Source organism: Apteryx mantelli, chromosome 20 (assembly GCF_036417845.1).
Source record: "Apteryx mantelli isolate bAptMan1 chromosome 20, bAptMan1.hap1, whole genome shotgun sequence".
Classification (NCBI taxonomy): Eukaryota; Metazoa; Chordata; class Aves; order Apterygiformes; family Apterygidae; genus Apteryx; species Apteryx mantelli.
Genome location: NC_089997.1, coordinates 13,959,938 through 13,980,854, shown reverse-complemented (window position 1 = coordinate 13,980,854; position 20,917 = coordinate 13,959,938). Strand labels below are relative to the sequence as shown.

General features: G+C 51.5%; 1 protein-coding gene and 1 pseudogene across 1 annotated transcript; one reads left to right on the top strand and one right to left on the bottom strand.

Moving 5' to 3' along the window:
- Nucleotides 1-20,917, top strand: part of LOC136993807 (antigen WC1.1-like) — a 1,003,008-nt pseudogene that overhangs the window by 317,264 nt on the left and 664,827 nt on the right.
- On the bottom strand, nt 2,629-3,513 carry LOC136993828 (olfactory receptor 14A16-like; the record flags this gene model as incomplete). The annotated part of the gene is made up of 1 exon (XM_067308776.1): nt 2,629-3,513. A coding segment is annotated over one exon (885 nt), but the record flags the coding sequence as incomplete, so codon positions are not given.

The following is a 20,917-nucleotide window of genomic DNA, read 5'->3' as shown; positions in this document are numbered from 1 at the left end:
TTTTGTGATTTTTTTGAATGGACACTCTGTTTACAAACAGCTGTTTCAGGACTTGCTTTTTCACTCTAAAACTTATCAAAAATAATGTCTGGGGTTGAAATATGCAAGAAGACTGTGTGATGCCTTCCATCGCATAGGCACAACTAAGCTGTTAATCTGTTGTGCTTTTAGTCCTCAATTACTAAATATTACTTTTCCTCATGCACAAAGGAATGATGTTTGCTTGGGCAGTGTGGTTAGCCTACAGGCTAAAAAGGTGCTGTACAGCTTCCTGTGCTTGTCCCAGTGACTGAGGTTTGGATTCTTGTTTGCCTGTTTTTCCTTGACATCTCATCACCTCCCAGAGAATCTCCTGGGTCTTGTAGTTTAGTCGCCTGTTAGAGGGAAATGTGTCCTAGGATCATTTTCATAAATAGACTTAAGCTGCCTTGTGAACTGCTCCCTTCATGGAGAACCACTTCCAGAATTTCCTTTTCACAGATCTGAAGCCTCCTCAAATCCAGGCTGCATTTAGTGATGGCAACTCTATGTGTATTTGTTCCTGTGCCAGCATTACCCGTGAGCATAACTGGTTCTCTGTCCCTAGAGCAACTTCAGTTATTTCTACCAACCATGTTTCCTCTGTCTTCGTTTTGCTCCATTAAATTAAATTCTCTCTGCTGGGTGCTCCCTGCAGGTACTACTGCCCTGTTCTTTGAGAACTCTGGGATAAAAAGCAAAGATACATTCATGTACTTCAGGAATCCCTGTGGATGTCCTGCTTTTTGCTCTGCTATACACTTTTTTTTTTTTTTAACATGTCCCAGGCAATGAATCAACATGTTAACAGAGGAGCAAAGTAGGCCATGAACTAAATTTAAAAGTACAGGTTTTCTTCTTGTATTAAAATATTCGTCCGTTTTCTCATCTCTTTTTAGGCTGACAGATACAGGCCTAAAATAGAATGAGCCTCTTGTGAAAACAAGTAGACCTTTATGGATGGATTCCAGTGATCCTTCCTTGTTTTCTGCATCGTAGAACTGCATGCTAATCTTTTGTGTACATGCAGAGCCTTGATAAAGCTACTGTGTAGGCACCAAGTGTGCACGTCAGATTCTCTGCGTGTTTGTGACTGATCCTTCTTGTGGATCCTTCTTCTGGCTCTGCACCACAAACCTACTGGTGTGTGTCCTCACCCTGCCTCTTCACACAGCTGAGCTAATATTGGCATTTTCCTCTCCCGGGCCCTTTCCAGAACAGAACAGCCCCTCCCTGGCTCTCCCCACCTCCCCTGCCCTCTCCCCAGCCCACCCAGCCCAGCAGCCCCGGCTGGGGTGGCCCTGCAGCAGTGGCCAACGCAGGGTGCTGCAGAGCTCTGGGCACTCACACCATATCCCAAGCCCCACTGTGGGCACAGCAGCTCCAGGGTGCAGGGGTGTGTGTAAGCTGCCCCATCAGCCTCCAAGCTGGAACTGGCCCCTGTGGCACAAGGACACAGAGGACAGTGACACTCTGGTCCCTTGGTCTTGTGTCCAGGAGATTCCCTACCCCCAGACTGTCTGTAGCCCCCGTGCCACTTGTCTCTCCAGGACAGCACACAAGTCCCTGCCCTGGTGCTCCTCTGGCAGCTCCTGCTGCCCCAGGGACACAGCAGCCTGCCCTTAATTGTCATGCAGAGAAACAGTTTCTATTTTCTTCCTGCTTGCAATCACACAATTGCTCCTTTCCTCTTCTCCAGGGATGTCCCTGCTCCCCAGAGACCCTTTCCCCATGGTGAGTGCATCAGTGCTGGCCTGCCGGCCATTCCTGGACCCTCCCCTGTGCTTCCCATGGGGCCCTGAACTGGTGGTGCTGCTCTGCAGAGCGAGCAGGCTGCAGGGCCCCGGGGCCCTGAGGTGACTCCACACTGGCCATAGTGGTCAGGTGGGGAGCAGACCCAGCTGGATGCGCATCATTGCACATGACAAGCCCCTAGCAAGAGGTGTGTGGCTGTGGATGATGCTCTGAGCAATCACAGGGCATTTCAAAAGGTTCAGGCTGTGTTCAGGTGTGCTGCCAGATCCAGACCACGGTTTTCCATTGAAGTGACATGAACCACCCTCCAGGCTCCCTTCCCTGTGCCTGCAGGGTCCACACTGCAGGCACCTGTCACCAGCCCTGACATACATGAGACAGTCCCAGGCAGATACCGCTTGACCATTCACCATCTCCAGGAGCACTGGGCACCCTAAGTGAGAGCTGAATCCAGCCCTCATTCCCTAACACATCACTCCATGAGCTCATTGCCTTGAACCCATGGAGAGCCCCGGAAAAGCAACAGGCCCTTTCAGGGTGAAAGTCCTTGAGTGCAATCTTGGCTCCAGCTTTGAAACAAGAGCCCAACCGTCAAGTACTACAGTGAGGAAATCCCTTTTTATTACAGTGATGCCAGCTCTGACACAGCGATGGAAACATTTACAGAAGGCCTCTGGGTCAGAAAGACAGGGTTAACACTTCTGGAGAAGTGGAATGAAATCAAACACTTCTGCACAAACATCACCATCACAGCGAGAATGTCCAAAGCACAGGAGTTATCTGAGAGAAATTAAAAATTGCTTGTGAAGAGGGATGGGCAGCTTATTGATGCTGATCTTTTACCAAATGAATCAGTTCCTTCAGTGCATCCTTGAGCTCCTTGTTCCTCATGCTGTAGATGAGAGGGTTCACTGTTGGAGGCAGCACCGAATACAGAATGGCCATCACCAGATCCAGAGCTGGGGAGGAGAGGGAGGGGGGCTTCAGGTAGGCAAACACTGTAGTGCTGACAAACAGGGAGACCACAGTCAGGTGAGGGAGGCACGTGGAAAAGGCTTTGTGCCTGCCCTGCTCAGAGGGGATCCTCAGCACAGCTGTGAAGATCTGCACATAGGACAGCACAATGAAAATGAAACACCCAAAGGCTAAACAGGCACTAACCAAAACAACCCCAGCTTCCCTGAGGTAGGAGTTGGAGCAGGAGAGCTTGAGGATCTGGGGAATTTCACAGAAGAACTGGCCCAGGGCATTGCCTTGGCAGAGTGGTATTGAAAATGTGTTTGCAGTGTGCAGGACAGCATTGAGAAAACCACTGGCCCAGGCAGCTGCTGCCATTTTGACACAAGCTCTGGTGTCCATGATCGTACTGTAGTGCAGGGGTCTGCAGATGGCAATGTAGCGGTCATAGGCCATGACGGTGAGAAGATAATACTCTGCTGAGAAGAAGAAGAGAAACAGAAAGACCTGGGCAGCACATCCTGAGTAGGAAATGGCCCTGGTGTTCCAGAGGGAATTGGCCATGGATTTGGGGACAGTGGTGGAGATGGAGCCAAGGTCGAGGAGGGAGAGGTTGAGGAGGAAGAAGTACATGGGGGTGCGGAGGCGGTGGTCACAGGCTACGGCTGTAATGATGAGGCTGTTGCCCAGGAGGGCAGCCAGGTAGATGCCCAGGAAGAGGGAGAAGTGCAAGAGCTGCAGCTCCCATGTGTCTGTGAATGCCAGGAGCAGGAACTCATTGAAGGAGCTGCTGTTGGACATTGGCTCCCTCTCAGCTTGAGGCACTGTCCAAGGAGGAAAAGGCATTGACAAGTTAGGACAGGCTTCTCTGAGCATATCCCATTCCCCTCCTCATAGTACCCCCCACACTGCCTCTCTCCTTTGCCTCCATTCAGCTCCCTTTCCTGAACTCCGGTTTGTGCTGAGTGTGCCATGCAGAGCAGGGGCCTCTGCCCATGGGCTCCAGAGGAGTCAGTCCAGCTCTACTGGGTGTGTAAATGGAGGTGTCAAACTGCCCTGTGTATGCGGTGGGGACACCTAGGGATGAGCACTGTGTGCTGAGTGAAGGTGACCTGGTCCAGTGACCCAGTAGGAATAGTCTCTGTTTACCACTCTAAGAGATGAACACAGCTCTCATGCCAGCTGTGTCTGAAGGAGAAGATGCTTGTGAGGGCTTCATCTGCCCCAGCCTTGCTCTCTTGAACAGAGATGCCTGTATCTGAATCAGTCACACCAGCTCCCACCCTGGCAAGGGAGAGAAACAGTGAAGTGAAGGCAAGGGGTGACCCAACCATTTCCATATGTCTGTTCCCCAGTGGGATCTACCCTGTCCTCCATCACATCGTGGGAGCATTCTTTGATGGAATAAAAATCTCTGGCATTTCAGTTGCTCTCAGCATGAGCACTTGAGCATCCCAAGAAGAAAAAGGGGCTCATGGTGACTGCATACAGAGTTAGAGTCAGAGGATCTGGTCTGTCCATGAAACTTGCTCCCTGCTGCCCTGTGCTTGCATCTCTCCCAGCTAAAGGACAATCACACTCACAAGTTGCTCTGAGAAAGAAACCAAACTGAGGTGAGAGCAGAGGAGTTCAGTTTCAAAGTGAACATTGCCAAATTCTCTCTCAGCCCAGAGATGGAGAGAGTGCTATGGAGAGCTCTTCAGAAGGTGTGATGAGGTTTCTGACTCACACAACCTGCACAAGGATTCTCAGCGACCACAAATATGCTGCGGGAAAGCTCTGGTCTTCTGGAGGGCATCTTGCAGCCTGGTAGCACACCCCACAAAGACAGTCAAGAATGCTAAAGAGTGGGGGGGATCTCCTTAAGGGAGACAGTCAGCTCATTCCCCATGAGTTGCCTGGGAGGTTGAAAGGGGACTTGGGCACGTCGCTGCCATGAAGACAACTCCACGCAGGACCTGCAGGGTAAATGCCTTAACTGCAGCTGAACCCCCTTGCTTAACCCCAGAGAGCAGGAGAACAAGAACCAGACCAGCATGGAGAGGTAAGGAAACAAGGAGCAATACTGTGAGCCTCCTACCAAAGGGAAAGCAAGGAGGGAGAGACAGACAGGCAGTAAGCAAAGCCTTCACCTTCCCCAGCTGTGCACACCACCTCCCAGGTGGCAACACTGCAGGACAGTCGCTCTCAGCCCTTTGTTGTGCAGTGGAAAAAAGGCATGCTGCTGGAGATATGCCCCTCTGCTCTGCTGGAGCTCAGGCTGCTGAGGAGGGGGCTCATGCTCTGGACCCCATGGCCTTGAGGGCAGAGGCTCTGCTGGGTGGGAGCGGAGACACAGGGGGGCTTGCTTAGAGAAAGATGTCTGCAGTGTAGGTACTGTTGGAAGATTTCCAAATCCCCCCTCCTACAGAATTTCTATTTTCAGTTTCCCCTCACTCTCTGATTGTATCTCCATTGCCTGGAGCTTTCCCTCCTGGGAGCTGCTTCCCTGTCCCACGTCTTTTCCCCACCCGCACTCTGCAAACAGTAGGAAAATGAAAGCATAGACTCAGAAAAGATCCTTATCTTTAAGGTAACCACTGCAATGACTGTCCTCTTGAAAAGGCCCCTCAGAATGATCCTGGGGGTGAGCTAGAGCTAAGAACAGCCCTGACCCATGCGGCACCCTCTCAACAGCAGAATGAACCTGCCCTGCTGGGGGTCACTCCTTCCACCGAAAGCTTCTCCCTGCAGCACCGTGGGGAGTTCCCCGGGCAGGCTGAGTGCTGACCCTCACAGGTGGCAGAATCACTGCTCTTGGCACACAGCACCCTGGGGCACAGGGACACTGCTCTGAATTACAGTCCATGCAGACCTGGGTGCACTCCCTGGATTCACACCCCTGCAGCCATCCCTGGGAGAAGGTAGACTTGATGCCCTGTCCCTCTGATGGTGTGGCTGGGAATCCCTGCTCTAAAGCATCACCTGCGCCAAACAGGAGAAGCTGGCAGAGCCACCCTGACAGACCCTATCAGCTGTGGAAGGTGCCAGACTTAGAAGAGCACGCCAGGAACCACAGCAGTGTTGCCCTGCAGCCAGAGACTTACTGTGTGAAGCGCTGTAAAGATTTCTCCCTGCAGTGAGCTCTCAGCTGTCCTCCCATTCCCAACTGTCTTTAACTTCTGAGTCACTCATGTCATCCTGGTGTCTGTAGGCAGTGCTCTTAGTCTTGCTGCTCCTTTAAGAGGAGCTGCTCCTGCACAAAGCTGTCTCCCTGCAGCATCTGCCAGGTTGCCATGGGCTCCTGCAGTCCCAGGAGCCAGGCCCAGCTCAGGAGCAGAGGCCCAGCTGAAGATGTGACTTTCTCTGTCCCCTCTGCACTCTTGAGATGTTCCTGGGGCTCCAGGGCTGACAGTTCCTGAAAGGCCACAGAGTCACCCCTGGGAAATGTCCACTGAAGTAGACTGCAATAATCACCAATGGTCCCTCTCTAAACACTGGAGAGGGACTGATTTCAGCATTGCCGTTGGTTGCAATTGCACTGCATCAGAGGATGGTTATCTAAGAGAAATGGAAATGGCCCACTCTAGAAAGGCCTGTTCCCATCTCATAAGAAGACAGGACGCCTAGGCAGGGACAAGAAGGGAGCTCATTTCCTCATGCTTCAGGGACCAATTTAGAGGAATTAATCAATACACCTAATGCCCATTGAGAAATCCCTGGGATGGACCGGGATTCAGTTCCCTCCTGGGCACTCCACAATCATAGGGGGTGAGATCCCCCTCCCCAAGTGTTGGGGTGCACAAAAGGGATGTCTGCAGGCAATATCCTTCTTTTAGGCAATAACTTCTTTTCTGATGAGAGGATAGTCAAGCATTGGAACATGTTGCCCAGGGAAGCTGTGCCATCTCTATCCCTGGAGGTTTTCAAGACTGGATCAAGCTCTCAGTAACCTGCTCTGACTCCAAAGCTGACCTTGCAGTGAGCACAAGGTTTTGCTAGAGGCCTCCTGAGGTCCCATTCAACCCGAAAGAGTCTGTGATTCCTTCCCCTCTGGGTCTGCTCTTGTTGATGTTAGGGAGAGCACTCAGTTCTCCTGACCATGGAAGTAAGTCAGACGCAAGTATGATCAGATCAATTAGCTTTCCTGTCCTTCTCCAGAGATGTGTAAATGCAGGGCTGCTTGGCAGGTTCCCCTGAATAACCCTGATCACTCCTTTGCTTCACCTTTTATTCTGTTTTTCTCTCCTTTACTCCTTCCAAGTTCTATCCTCTTACCATCCTCATACTCTCCCATACAAACAGCCCACCTCTCTTCACCCTTTCCCCATAGGACCTGGTTGTGCTTGCTTTGTACCCTCACTTGGCATTTCTGAGATGGTCGCCGTGGTAATTCCTACCTAGGTCAGCAATTCCATTCAACTAGTACCTCCTTTTAGTACTTGTAGTGTCCTGCAATTCCTTGTGCTGTTGTCTTCTTAGAGGCACCACAAGTCAGGGTGAGCCATCTACATACACATATTAACAGCTGACACAATGAACTTCACTATGGGGGACCTAGAGAAACTTGGAGATTCAGCCAACAGAAACCTCAGGAAGTTTTACAAAGAGAAGTGGCAAGTCCTGCACAAGGGGAATAATGACCCCATGCATCAGGACAGGTTGGGACCTGACCAGCTCAGGAGTGGCCTGAGGAGAAGGGCCTGGGTGTTACGAGGGATGCCATATGAGCCAGTGGTACATGCTCACTGCAAATAAGGCCAGATGCCTATGGGGCTGCATTAGGAGGAAGGTGGCCACCCAGACAAGGGGAGTTATTATCCCCCTCAACTCAGCCCTAGTGTGTCCTATTTGGGGGCTGCCAGGAGCTTTTCTTGGTACTGGGAACCTGCATGAAAAGAGGAAACAGCCCCAAACTGTAGCTTGGGAAGTTCAGACTGGACATTAGGATGAAGAACTATCACTCAAAGAGTATTGCTGTGGTGCAACAGGTCACCAAAAGGGAGTCTGTGATCAGTCCAAGGCTTTGTATTTCAAAGAATAGCCCGTGAGGATGGAGAGATATCAGTGAAGGGAGGGAGATCCCGGGTGAGAGCAAGGTGAGGAAGCAGGCTGGGTGTCCACAGTCTGCAGGGACACAGGCGCAGGTGTGGGACAGCATAGGACAGCCTGTGGTGGAGATGGCCAAGGGCGCTGCCAAGGCTGAAGGGCCCCAACAGAACTGAGGTCTTTGTCCCCTTGGCTGTTGTCTCTGCCACTGAGGCCTACCAGGAGACACCGGGGCCTCATTGTCCTCTTGCCCTCCCCGGGGACCCTGAGAGGTGTCATATCATTGTCCTGCACTCAGCGTTGCACACCCTCACCTGCACACTGACCCCAGGAAGAGCCCTGGGCAATGCACGAGGGAAAGGATCTCCCTTCCAGAGCCTCAGTGGCCATGCTTGGCTTTTTTGTTTGATAAAACACATGAAGGGTTTACATGGCATCAGAGCCACCTGCACATTGCCTTTGCCTACCTGTAACCAGGGATTACAATTTTCTGCTCTAATCAGCCCCTGGGGAGTGGTTGTTGCCAATGGCCCTCAATGGGACCCATTAATGCTCTACAAAACTTTGGCGTTTGCTTCTGACTTGGACTTCTTGAACGTTTTGCTAAATCTCATCTCAGTAGCTGAGGTTCACGGACTCAGCACCAAATACACCATGGGGCTCATTAAAATGCAAAAAGCCCTGATGAAACACATCTCTCCCTGTAATTTTCTTCAAGTCTTGCATGGCTAATTGGAGAGGTTTCAGGAGTGTAGCTGAAAGGTGGAGACGTCAATAATATACAGGTATTTCTGCTTTTAAAGGGGTTTATTATTATTATTATCATTATTATTATTCAGCTACAGAATAAGTGACAGCAACATTCTCCAATTGATATCAATCCAGAGTGTCTCCCTTGAAGTCTGGACATGTAGGAAAAGCAGTGTCCCAGAGGTCAGGCACTCTATGGACAACCTTCCTCCCCATCTCCCCAACCCTGCCATTTCTCTCATCAGCCACCTGGGCCTTACATCACTCTGGTTAAAAGCTACCCTTATTCCAGTGAAGTCTGCAACTGAATGTTACAGCTCATCTGCCCCAATTCCCACCTGCTTTCCTTAGACAACTAGCTGCAGATACAGCAGGATTTCTCTTAACTACAAACAAAGAAAAATAAAATATGATACGGTTTATAAAAAATAAAATGCACTCCTCAACTGCATGCTAAGTCCCAGCTTCCTCCAATGAGGTCGACTTTCCACAAGGGACAGCCTTAATAAAAATCTTTTTAATAGATAGGAAATGTTAGCTATAAACAGAATTTAGGACTTGGCTAAAGGGAGAGACTACTGAAAAGCAGAGCAAGTTTTAAACTCCCTGAAGTGCAAATCAGCAGCTAGGCTCAGCTTTGTCAATTTGAATGAACAAAGAGTTAGGGGAGGTGTCACAATGTTGTAATGTTGCAATGTCCAGATAATGTGCTGTAAAGGTGATGTTAGACACTGTCAATTTAATCAGGGCATGTGGAAATGGAAGTGAGAGCCATACAGCTCCTGGGGGTCCTGCACCATGCTGGGGGGCCATGCTGCTCTTGGGGATCCCGGACCAGGCTGTGTTTCTGTACAAAAGTCTGGAAAAGCCTTGGTGCAAGCCCCTAGGGAAGAGGGATTTCCCTGGGTGCTCAGAGCAACCCAGGCAGAAATTTGGGTTGCCGCAAGAAACCCATCCCACCCACCCCAAAGCCACTGCTCTCCCTGGAGACCTTCCTGGACCCTCAGGCAGGGAGCAGGAGGGGGTGTGGGGGCACAGCTGTATCCCAGACTAGCCTCCATCAAGCCTTCAGCTCCACAACATGTCACAGCTTCAAGTGAGCTCTCTAAAGCAACACTTGCCATGCCCCTGGTGTGCAGAGAAGAGTGAGTAGACACAGAGGAGACAGGGGAGAGAAAGGGCAGAGACACCAGGGTGCAGAGCAGGGCTCACAGTGCCATAGACGGAATGCCAGACACTGAATAAGCAACCAAAAGAAATGAGTAAACGCATCCTTCCCTTTGCAGTGACTTGGAAAGCCACATCTCTGACAGTATTCAAGGGGATGGAGTCTCCCTTCTGCAAGATTTGCCCCAGGACTGTGCAGAGACTAGGAAGAGCACGAAGGCTGGTTGCAGGGATGCGCTCAAGCTTCAGCAGCTGCAGAGCTGGGAGCTGGTCATCTCACAAACTTCTGAATGAGTCAAAATGCAGGTCCTGAGGCATTTCGCTGCCTCATAGACTCTGCACTGGAGCCTGGACAGCAGCACAGCAGTGTGTGGGCATGTCCTGAGAAGCCCAGGGTCAAAACTGTGGGAGATCCAGGGTACCAGGGCTGCACAACTCCCAGGGGTGTCCAGGGTGCCAGGGAGTGTACCCAGGGAGAAGCACTGCCCCAAGGTGACACTGAAAAGCACAAGGACCAATTGAAGCTCAGAGATGAGAATTGTCTTTCCGCAAACTCAGCCAGAAGGAAAGCTGGGAAAAATTCATGGGAAATGAGAAAACTTGCCCAGACTTGCTCCCTGGCCTCGCCATGGCTTTGGAGCCTGCCAGAGATTAGGGTCTTGGATAAAGCCCTCTGGATGACGTGTCTTAGGGGCATGTTTGCTTTTTTCTGGCAGATCATCTCTATCTTAAGCACTGCAGACTGAGAAACCTTGTTGAGGACTTTTAAAAGCAGAGTGTGGCTTTAGTGTCTGAAAGAGGAAGGCTACATCCTGTCCCACATTGTCCTACATCCTACTTCTACAAAAACAGTGACCCACAGGAGAAACCAGTTTTGAGGCTCACCAAAGCATCTCAGCCCGTGGCCACACTTTGTGATGTTTCATCCCATGTGACTTTGATCTCAGCTTTGAAAAATGCCAAACCCCAGACTAATCCCAAAGCCCAGGCTTCCCACACAGGTCTGCCCAGCGCAGAGACCTGTCAGTGCAGGGGCGCAGAAGTGACTTCTCCAGTGCCCCATCTGAGATATTTCACAGTCTTTGACACCATCTGGAGACATTCCTGAAGGATTTATCAGCAAGTTTTGGAAAATAACTGTGGTGAAGGGAGGTGACTGCTTCCAGGATGTGAGGGGAAATCTCTCTGCTCTCTCCCTGGCTGTGCCATCTCCATGGCAGTGACCTACTGAGTCCCCAGATGACACGAGCTGAGGTCACAGTGGGATGTGCCGCATCACAGGGACGTCTCCCTGTTGACGCAGCGGTGCCCTCACATCTCTGCGAGGCCCGGTTGCTGCTGGGCACTGCTGATGCACTCCTCACTGCTGCCCTTTGGAGCCATGCCATGGTAAGGAGGAGGGTCGGGAGCCATGCTGGGACCTTCACCAACAGGCAGAGGAGCAGGGGCATGTTGGAGAGGTGTTTTGGGTGATGAGATGGGAAGAGTATCCTTCCTCCCCGGCTGGAGAGGTGAAACGAGGACAAGGGGGCAAGTGAGATGGAGGACTGCTGGACAGATACTATCAGCCCGTACTGCTGTTCCTTGTTCCCAACGCTCCTGAGGCTCTCCAACAAGGGTAAGGGCTTCGGGAGCTCCTTCCCGAGGTGTCACACTGAGACTGTTAACTGCCAAAACTGCTGTGGATCCCAGGCTGTGGGGGTGGCTGGTCAGGGCTGGGGGCTGCCGCAAGAGCTCTGCCTGAGGGTTCTGATGAGGCAGGAGGGGCGAGAGGACACTGCCCTACCCTGCCCTGCCCTGGGGGCAGCAGGACGCTGCCTGCGGGCTCCGGCGCCCCGGCCAGGCCCAGGGGCCCCACACCGGCACCACGGCTGCCACCAGCACACGCCCCAGCGCTGCCCCCCCCCCACGCCCCGCACGGACCCCAGGGCGCAGGTCACTCAGCAGCCCCACGGGGACCCTGCCACAGAGCCCAGCCCCGCTGGGGCAGCGGCCGCGCCCCGGGGCCCCACACTGCCCACCCACACGGCCAATGTTCCCATGGCATCGCCCCAGTGCAGCCCTTCTATCGGCTGGAAGGAGGAGGAGGGCGGGCATCGATTTCACTGATGGCTCTGTCAGCCAATTGGAGTCCAACATGTGGGAAAAAAAAGACGTCAAAGAAAGACCTGAAAGCGGAGCTGGAGCAAAGCAGGCGAGAAGCGAGCGGGAGAGGGCGTGGGTGCGAGTGGGTTTGATGGGGGCTGCGGGCGCGTTCAAAAGGTGGCGGGTGCCCTCCCGGCGGGGCGGGGGCAGCGGTGCTGGTGCCTGGGCTGCTTTCCTCCAGGTAGCTCCAGAAGGTGAAACCATGAAATAGGAGAATGCTGGTTGTCCTGGATGTGTGGAGGATTTGCTGGTTTTGTTCAGCACTGGGGAAGGAACCAGACTTCTGAGTTGTGGGAAGGCTTCTCCCTCTGCCTGGGACATGATGTCCTGCTGTCTTCAGTTTCATGGGCGCTGCTCCCATGCGATCCTCCCATTAGAAAATGTTGCCAAGAATTCTTTGCAGGCCTTTTTCCAATTCCTGTGTTTTATGGGCTATGTGTAGAGACTGCCTGGGCAAAAGCTAATCTTTTTTAGGGGGTAGTACCTGGTACGTAGTGGGTGTTTTGCTGCACTATGAGCATTGTGGAGCCACGAGGTGAATCAGGGAGGCCGTTGCGGAGCTGGCTGAGCCTTGGGGAAGGCAGGGGGAGCTGCAGGTGGCACCAGCCCCATGGTCAGGGTGTGGGTAGTGAGGTCACCACTGTCTATGAGAGCTATGCCAGAAAATCACCAGTGTCAAGTCAAGTCTTTGTAAGTAGCTGATAGGGCAGCAGGAGGCACATGGTTTGGCTGTTGATGATGAGGTCATTTCTGCCTGAGTAGCTGATAGGCCATCTGGAGGAAGAAGACTTGGCTGTAGATTGTGAGGTCACTTCTGACTGCTAACCTGTTTGGATAGCAGCAGAGATGTGACTGGAAAGGTAATTGTGAGGTCACTTCTACCTGAGCAGTTGATAGGGCAACAGCAGGTCCTCATCTGGGGTCTGTGTTTTTGAGATCATTTCTGCCTGAGGAGCTGATAAGGCAGGATTTGTCTCATGGCTGAGGAAGTTATAATGAGGTAACTTCTGTCTCAGAGTCTTCTAGGCCAGTGACAGAGACGTGGCTGTGAAGGTGAGTGTGAGGTGATGTCTTTCTGAGTGCCTGCTAGGCCAGCAGCAGGCAGTTAGGCATGGGCGTTGCTTGAGAGGTCTCTTTTGTCAGAGTAGCTGCTAGGCCAGCAGTAGTTGGTGGCTGGGGAAGTTATTTGGAGGAAAGTTCTGTCTCTGAAGGGCATAGGCCAGCAGCAGGCATGTGGTGGGGGTATGCACTTGTGAGGTCACCTCTCTGTGAGCAGCTGAGAGGTGAGGAGAAGACACATGGCTTGGATGTTGGTGGTGAGGTCACTTCTGGGTTTGTTGCATGTGCTCAGAGGAGGACTTGACCCCTGCAGTGCTCTCCAGCAATACAGAAATGCAACTCATTAATCAAGCAGAGGTCGATGTTCCCCATCATCTGACACACATTTTCTTCCACTGCATCATCCTGAGTTAGTACTGCTACATTTCAAATGCGGATGATGTTCTGTGGTGAACATGGAGATGGAGTTTGCCTTTCCACTTGTTGCTAAGTAGAAGCTTGCAGCCTCCTCCCAGTCAGCTAGGGAGTCCAGCTAGACTTTTGTGGCTGCTAAATGAGTCTAGTGCTGGTGTGAGCAGTGGTGTTAGTAATCTCTTATTGCCAGGGTGTGTGTTTTAGAAATCCCCCCTGTCAAAAGAGCAGGGAGCTTGTGAGATTTTCCTGCAAGGTCTGCATGCTGTGTCTGTCTTTGAGGTGTCCAGCTGCTTTTATGACACATTTGGAGCTGTAACCCCTTTAGAGGTCTCTGATTTTCTGTCCACGTATGCAGTCATTGTAGAATGGTGCAAAGGCTGTTGGAGGAGACAGAAGGAATGCCCCCCCCCCAAAATGAATGGTCCACATTTTCAAAGAGATTTCTTGTTCAGAGAAGTTGAGGCACAAGCGAGAGGCAAGAGCAGCCTGATCAGCTGCTGTGAGAGCACTTCTTCTCTGCTTCCTGGAGGTGGGAAGTGAGCAGGCCCCGGGCTGTGAGTGGCTGTTCAGAGGCAGTGCCTGTTGCAAGGCCTTGGAGGCCTAGAAGGGAATGGAAGGTCTGTAGAGTTGGACTTTGTGTGTTGTGGGGCACTTGTGGGTGCCCTGTGTGCTGCCATGTGTGGTACTGTGCCCTGTGTGTCACTGATGCAGAGGCGCGTGTTGGCTGCGAAGCCTCTGTGAGGTGCGGGGGTAGCAGCGTGTTCCAGTGCGAGATGCCCTGTGGTGGATCCAGGTGGTGGCCCCAGTGTTTTGCTGCTCAGCTTGGGAGGAGGTGGGTGGAGAGAGCAGTGCTCTGCTCCCAGAACCCAGCCTGCCATCACGGTGTCCTTCTGGGAGACCTGGGTGAGGACTGTTGGTGACCATGTTCCCTCCTTGGAGCATCGTGGTGCGAGCCAGGGCTGCTCGCAGTGTGGTGGTTTCTGTCAGTTGAGGTTCAGGCTTGCAGTTTGGGAAGGTCTTGATGCTTCCGTGAGTCTTTGGGATTTTACTGACTGCCCTGGAGAAAGTCATCTTCTCCTTCCTTAAAGGCTTCCTGTTGAAGCTGGACCCTCATTGCATCTTCCCATCTCAAACGCTAATCCATTCCGAAAACTCAGAGATGGGTAGTTAATCAAAGCAGTCAGAGCCATTTCTGCACTTTATGCCTACGCAGACCCTTGCAGACAGGGGAGATGCCAGCTCTCAAGAAGTCAGGCCTCTGAGTGTGATGGGTGGCTCTGAGACACCTGTCCTTGGTGAGCGGTTGAGGTGGCATCTTCAAAGCCACTGGTGCCTTTGTCAAGAGTCTCCGAATAGCAGATTCCTTGAGGCTGCAATGGGGGAGCCATCTGGAGGTAGCAGGGCTCCAACGCCCTGCTCAAGGCAGGTGCCAGTAGACGAGGTATCTTGGGGCCTTTTCCAGTGAAGTTTTGCTTATCTCCAAGGATGGAGATCTGAGAACCTCTCTGGATCCCTGTGCGATAGTTGAGCCACCCTCACGGAGAAAAAGGTTTCTTCTTAACATCTAAGAAGCATTTCCCATTGTCCAATTTGTCCCTGTTGCCTCTCATGCTATTAGTGTTCATGTCCAAGAAAATCAACTCCGTCTTCTCTGTGCCCCCCATAAGGCAGCTGTGCACAGCATGAAGATGCCCCTTGGCCTTCTCTTGTCTAGGCTGAACAAAGCCAGCTCTCGCAGCCTCTCCTTTTATGCCCCACACTACAGCCCGTGACCATCTTGGTGTCCCTGTGCTGGACTCCCTGCTGTGTGTTAGTGCCTTTACAGAACTGGAGAGCCCAAACAGGAGCCGGAATACAGACATGGTGTCACCTGTGCCAAAAAGAGGGGTAGACCATCTTGGTGGCCCTGCTGGCTGTGTTCTCACCAATACAGCTCAGCATAGAGGGGAGACATTTGCCCCTGACTGTTGCGACTAGGCAAGGCCAGCAGAAATGACAGTAACACTCCGACTCTTTCTTTCTTTCTAGGTTGCTCCACTCATGAGGTTCCCAGTGCAGCCCTAGAGCCCCTGAGGATGGAGGCAGGATGCCAGGGTGTGTCCCTGTACCTGTTGACATCTTTGCCAACATCGTGAGCCCTGTGTGAAAGCAGCTGCAAGTGAATGAGAAGAGGCTACGTATGGATGCGAAGGCTTCCATAAATGCGCCTGGCTTGCCTGGGTGACTTGGGGTGTGGATTCACCTCCTGGTACCTCTGCTGTGCTGCAAATTCCTCCTCCCACAACTGCTGTTACTGCCAGCGCTCTCAGCAAATGCTACTGTGCCCCCTCCTTTTCCTCGAAGGCTGTGATGCCATATAGGATGAGTGCAAGACCCTTATAATAAATGCCAGCATCTCCTGAGTGCCTTTGTGTGAGTGAACAGGCCGCAAGAACATTGTGGCTATTGTGCTTCTGAGCTCACTTCTGCCTCAGGACATAGTAGGGCAACAGTAGGAGCATGGTTTTGGGGCATATTGTGAGGTCCCTTCTGCCTTAGTACCTTGGAGGCCAGCAGCAGGGACACAGCTGCTCTTTGTGCTCGTGAGGCCACATTTTCCTGAGTATGTTACAGGTGAGCAGCTAGCAGATAGCTTCAAGGCTGATAGTGAGGTCACTTGTGCCTCATTACCAGATATCCAAGCAGAAGGCATATTGCTACTGTTTGCGCTTGTGAGGTCATTTGTGACTCAGACACTTGTAGGGCAGCTTCAGGCATATGGCTTTGGAATTGACTGTGAGGTAACTACTGCATCAATACTCGATAGACCAGAAGCAGGAATTGGCTGCTGCTTGTGGTTGTGAGGTCACTGGTGCCTCAGTGCCTGATAGGCCAGTGCTAGGTGCATGGCTGCTGTTTGTGGTTGTGAGGTCACTTGTGGCTCAGTGCCTGATAGGTCGCTGTTAGGCCCATGGATGCTGTTTGTGGTTTGTGAAGGCTGGAAATTCCACCTGAAGGCTGGAAATGCATCCTTACAGGAGTAGAAATAATTATCGGTACAGGGAACGTGCACCCTACCAGAGCTGCAAGTGGTCTAGCAAGCAGTGCTGGTTTGAACCAGTGGCTTGCTGCTTTCCCAGAGAAATACAACCTGACAATGGATCACATCTGAAGAATAAAGAAATGCAAACCTGGTGTGCTTCAAATGGAGTTTGGCAGACCTTCCACCTATTGTATTGATCTCAAAGTAGTGGGGTAGTAGAAAGATGGAAAGCACGACAGAAACAACAGCTACACCAGAGTAGCTCTTCTCTCATAGAATACTTCTAAGTGGGGATCCCAGCTGTGGGAGGTTGGCTAAATAAGTGACAAACGCCCATGGGAAGTCTCATAGATAAGGCGTTTGCGTCATGAATTCCTGTTAAAACAGAAGTGAAACTCTCTCAAAGTTCTGGAGATGAGGTTGTGGTTAAACACCCAACTCAGGGATCAATCTGGGTGACTCTGCTGTTTTACAAAGGAAAAGCAGTATGGGATGCTGTAGACACTAAAGGAAGCAAGTGAACCGTAAGAGAGGCTTGGATGATGTCCGAGACCTAAGTGTCTTCTCTTGCAGTGAAGCGTGGTGTTACCTTCTCACTGTGGGAACACTGATAACTGCAACAGACACCTGAAACCTGTCTCTAACAGGTTCTGCCTTTTCACATGGCCCATGGGAGAACTTGAATATTGAAGGTAAGTCGCAACCCATCTTTAAAACTACAGTAACAAGAGGAATACCAGCTGTAATAGCACGAGGTCAAGGACTGAGAGGAGGCAATAATGTTACACTAACTATGATTACATTTAACTATATTTACATTTACATTTAACTATATTTTCATTTAACTATAGTTACATTTATGTCTAAATGTAACTATGTGTAATAACACACTGGATGGGAAGCTGCAGGCGGTTTTGCAGTAGAGTGAAATGGGTACTACAGACATGAAAAGCAGCATTTGCCATAGTAATGTGACTTATATTTTTGACCAAATCGCCAGGCAGACTTACTGGTTAACTTCTCACTTGACTGAACAAACGATGTGTTATTTCTGCCCCATTTAATACATCAGTAACACTTGGAGTAACCTTCCCTCAACTCAACAACTTTCTCAAAACACCAAGATTACTCAACATCTGTCTAAAATGGGAACATGCTTAGAAGAAAGAAAAGGAACAATGATATATGATAATAATGAGCACATTCTGTTAGTAAAAGTGGAAAGCAGCCTTACTGAACATCACGAGTACGATATCTTTAAAGGTTTTTCCCCCAAAGCTACCAGTGTATTGCGACCAATGTTACATCCTGTGCTCGTACTGTTAATGATCCCTGTATTGATCCCCACCTCTCCTTATGCCAGGGATCCAGCCCCAGCCTGGCAGTGGGACGCTGGCCTCCCCCCAGCCTGTTCCCCCCGTGCCCCTTCCCCCTCTTGGGGGCTGGAGTTGCCCCAGCCCAGGGCAGCTGGCCAGCACCAGGGCTGGGACAGGGCATGGAGGGGACAGGAGTGTGGAGGGCAGTGAGAGAAGGCAAGCAGGCCTGCTTGGGGCCCCACTGCTGGGCTGGGGAGGGCTGAGGCCTCTGGGGCTGGCTGGGCTCCAGATGCTGCTTCAATGTCAGCTCTGTGCTGGGAACATTGGGGTTTCTGCCCTTTGCAGAGGAGCAGCCTGTGGTGGAGGCCCCTCCATCCAGCACTTGTGAGCTGCATGTGGAGTGCTATGTCCAGTTGTGGCTCCCCCAGGCAAGAAGGATGGTGACAGATGGGAGTGAGAGCAGCAGAGGCCAGAATGATGGTTTGGGCCTGGAGCCCATCAGGCATTAGGAGATGCTGAGAGACCTGGATGTGTTGAGCCTGGAGAAGGGAAGGCTCAGGGGAGAGGTTGTTGCTGTTTATAGTGACCAAATGGGAGGATATCAAGAAATCCGAGCCAAGCTCTGCTAAAAGATGCCCAGTGGAAGGACAAGAGGCAACAGGCACAAGTGGAAATACAGGACATTCCACTTGAAAAAAAGAAAAACATTTTCTCCTTAAAGGATCAAAGAATGGACCAGCCCAGCCAGGCCCTCCCCTGCTCTCACCACCTCCCCTGACCACCCCAGTCCAGCCCAGCAGAGCAGTCCATACTAGAGGTGGCCCCACTGCAGTGCCCACCGCAGGGTGCTGCAGTGCTCTGGGCACTCACATCATAGCCCCAGCCCCCCCGAAGGGCACAGCAGCTCCTGGGGGGCACCCTGAGGAGAGGGTTATCACCCTGTCTCCACTGCTCTCTTGTCTGGGAGACCTTAACCCAGACTACAGGCAGCTGCTCTGTGCCAGTCCCTCTCCCCAGGAGGGCACAAGAGTCCTGGTCCCAGGGCTCCTCAAGCAACTCCAGTTGCTCCAGCAGTGGAGCAGCCTGCCCTGAGTTGACACATGTAGAAAGAAATATTCATTTATTTTTCCCCCCAAGCACACAATTGCTCCTTTACTCTTTTCCAGACACGAGATGAATTCAAACATTTGAGTACAAACACGATTATCACAGACAGACTGCCCAAAGCACAAGAGCTGAGTAAAGAGAGGTGGGCAGCTTATTGCTGCTGAAATAGTACCAGCTGGATCAGTTTCCTCAGTGCCTCCTTGAGCTCCTTGTTCCTCATGCTGTAGATGAGGGGGTTCACTGCTGGAGGCAACACCAAGTACAGAACAGCCACCCCCAGATCCAGAGCTGGGGAGGAGAAGGAGGGGGGCTTCAGGTAGGAAAACGAGCCTGTGGTGATGAACAGGGAGACCACAGCCAGGTGAGGGAGGCACATGGAAAAGGCTTTGTGCCTGCCCTGCTCAGAGGGGATCCTCAGCACAGCTGTGAAGATCTGCACATAGGACAGCACAATGAAAACCAAACACCCAAAAGCTAAACAAATACTAACCACAAGAACCCCAACTTCCCTGAGGTAGGAGTCTGAGCAGGAGAGCTTGAGAATCTGGGGAACTTCACAGAAGAACTGGCCCACAACATTGCCTTGACAGAGTGGTATTGAAAAGGTATTAGCAGTGTGCAGGCCAGCATAGAGAAAAGTAGTGCCCCAGGCAGCTGCTGCCATTTTGACACAAGCTCTGCTGCCCATGAGAGTCCCATAGTGCAGGGGTTTGCAGATGGCAACAAAGCGGTCATAGGCCATGACTGTGAGAAGATAATACTCTGCTGAAAAGAAGAAAAAGAAGAAAAAGACTTGGGCAGCACATCCCAAGTAGGAAATGGCCCTGGTGTTCCAGAGGGAATTGGCCATGGATTTGGGGACAGTGATGGAGATGGAGCCAAGGTTGAGGAGGGAGAGGTTGAGGAGGAAGAAGTACATGGGGGTGTGGAGGCAGTGGTCACAGGCTACAGCTGTGATGATGAGGCCGTTGGCCAGGAGGGCAGCCAGGTAGATGCCCAGGAAGAGGGAGAAGTGCAAGAGCTGCAGCTCCCGCTTGTCTGCAAATGCCAGGAGGAGGAACTCATTGAGGGAGCTGCCGTTGGACATTTGCTCCTTTGGGGCACAGGAGGCCTGTCCAAAGACGAAAAGAAAGTAAAAAGTTAGAGCAGGCTTCTCTGAGCAAATCCCTTTCCACTCCTCATAGTACCCCCCACATTTCCTCTGTCCTTTACCTTCTTTCAGCTCCCTTTCCGGAGCTCTGGTCTGTGCTAGCTGAGTGGGCCATGTGTAGCAGGGACCTCTGCCCATAGCTCCAGAGAAGTCAGTTCTGCTTTGCCACAGGTGCAAATGGAGGTGTCAAACAGGCCCAGGGATTTGGTGGGATACCTGGGAATGGGTGCCGTGAGCTGGGTGGAGGGGACTTGGTCCAGTGACCCAGTGGGAATATTCTCTATCCACCATAATGAGAGCTGATTACAGCACCCATGCCAGCTATCTCTGAAAAAGAAGACCCTTGTGAGGGATTCATTCCCTTAAACTTGACATCTTGAACAGAGATGTCTGTATCTGAGTCAGTCACGCCGGCTCCCACTCTAGCAAGGGTGAGAAACAGGCAAGTGAAGGCAGGGGGTGACCTGACTTTTTCTAGACATCTTCATTCCAATGAGATAGACCATCTCCTCACATCAATTTACCATCTGTGCTCTCTGTCTAGGAACTGTAGTGGGAATGGCAAGTGACTGGTTCTGATGTACACATCCTGCAGCAAATTATGTCCACCCCTTGTGTGGAAGGGCTGTTCAACATTTTGATACCTATTATCTCCAGAAAATAATCTGCAGCAGAGGAGTCTGATTATATATGGATTTAGACTTTAGATGCCTCCATTACACTGCGGAACATTTCTTTGACGGGGTAGAAATCTTTGGCATTTCAGTTGCTCTCAGCATGAGCACTTGTGCATCCCAAGAAGAAAAATGGGCTCACTGTGACTTTATACAGAGTCATGGGATCTGTTCTGTCAGTGAGTCTTGCCCCTCACTGCCCTGCACTTGTGCCTCTCCCAGCTAAAGGACACTCACACTCACAAGTTCCTCTCAGAAAAAAAAAAAGACTGAGCTGAGAGCAGAGGACTCCAGTTTTAAAGGGAAGATTTCCAAATTCTTCTCTCTCATCCCAGATGCGGAGAGAGGGATGAAC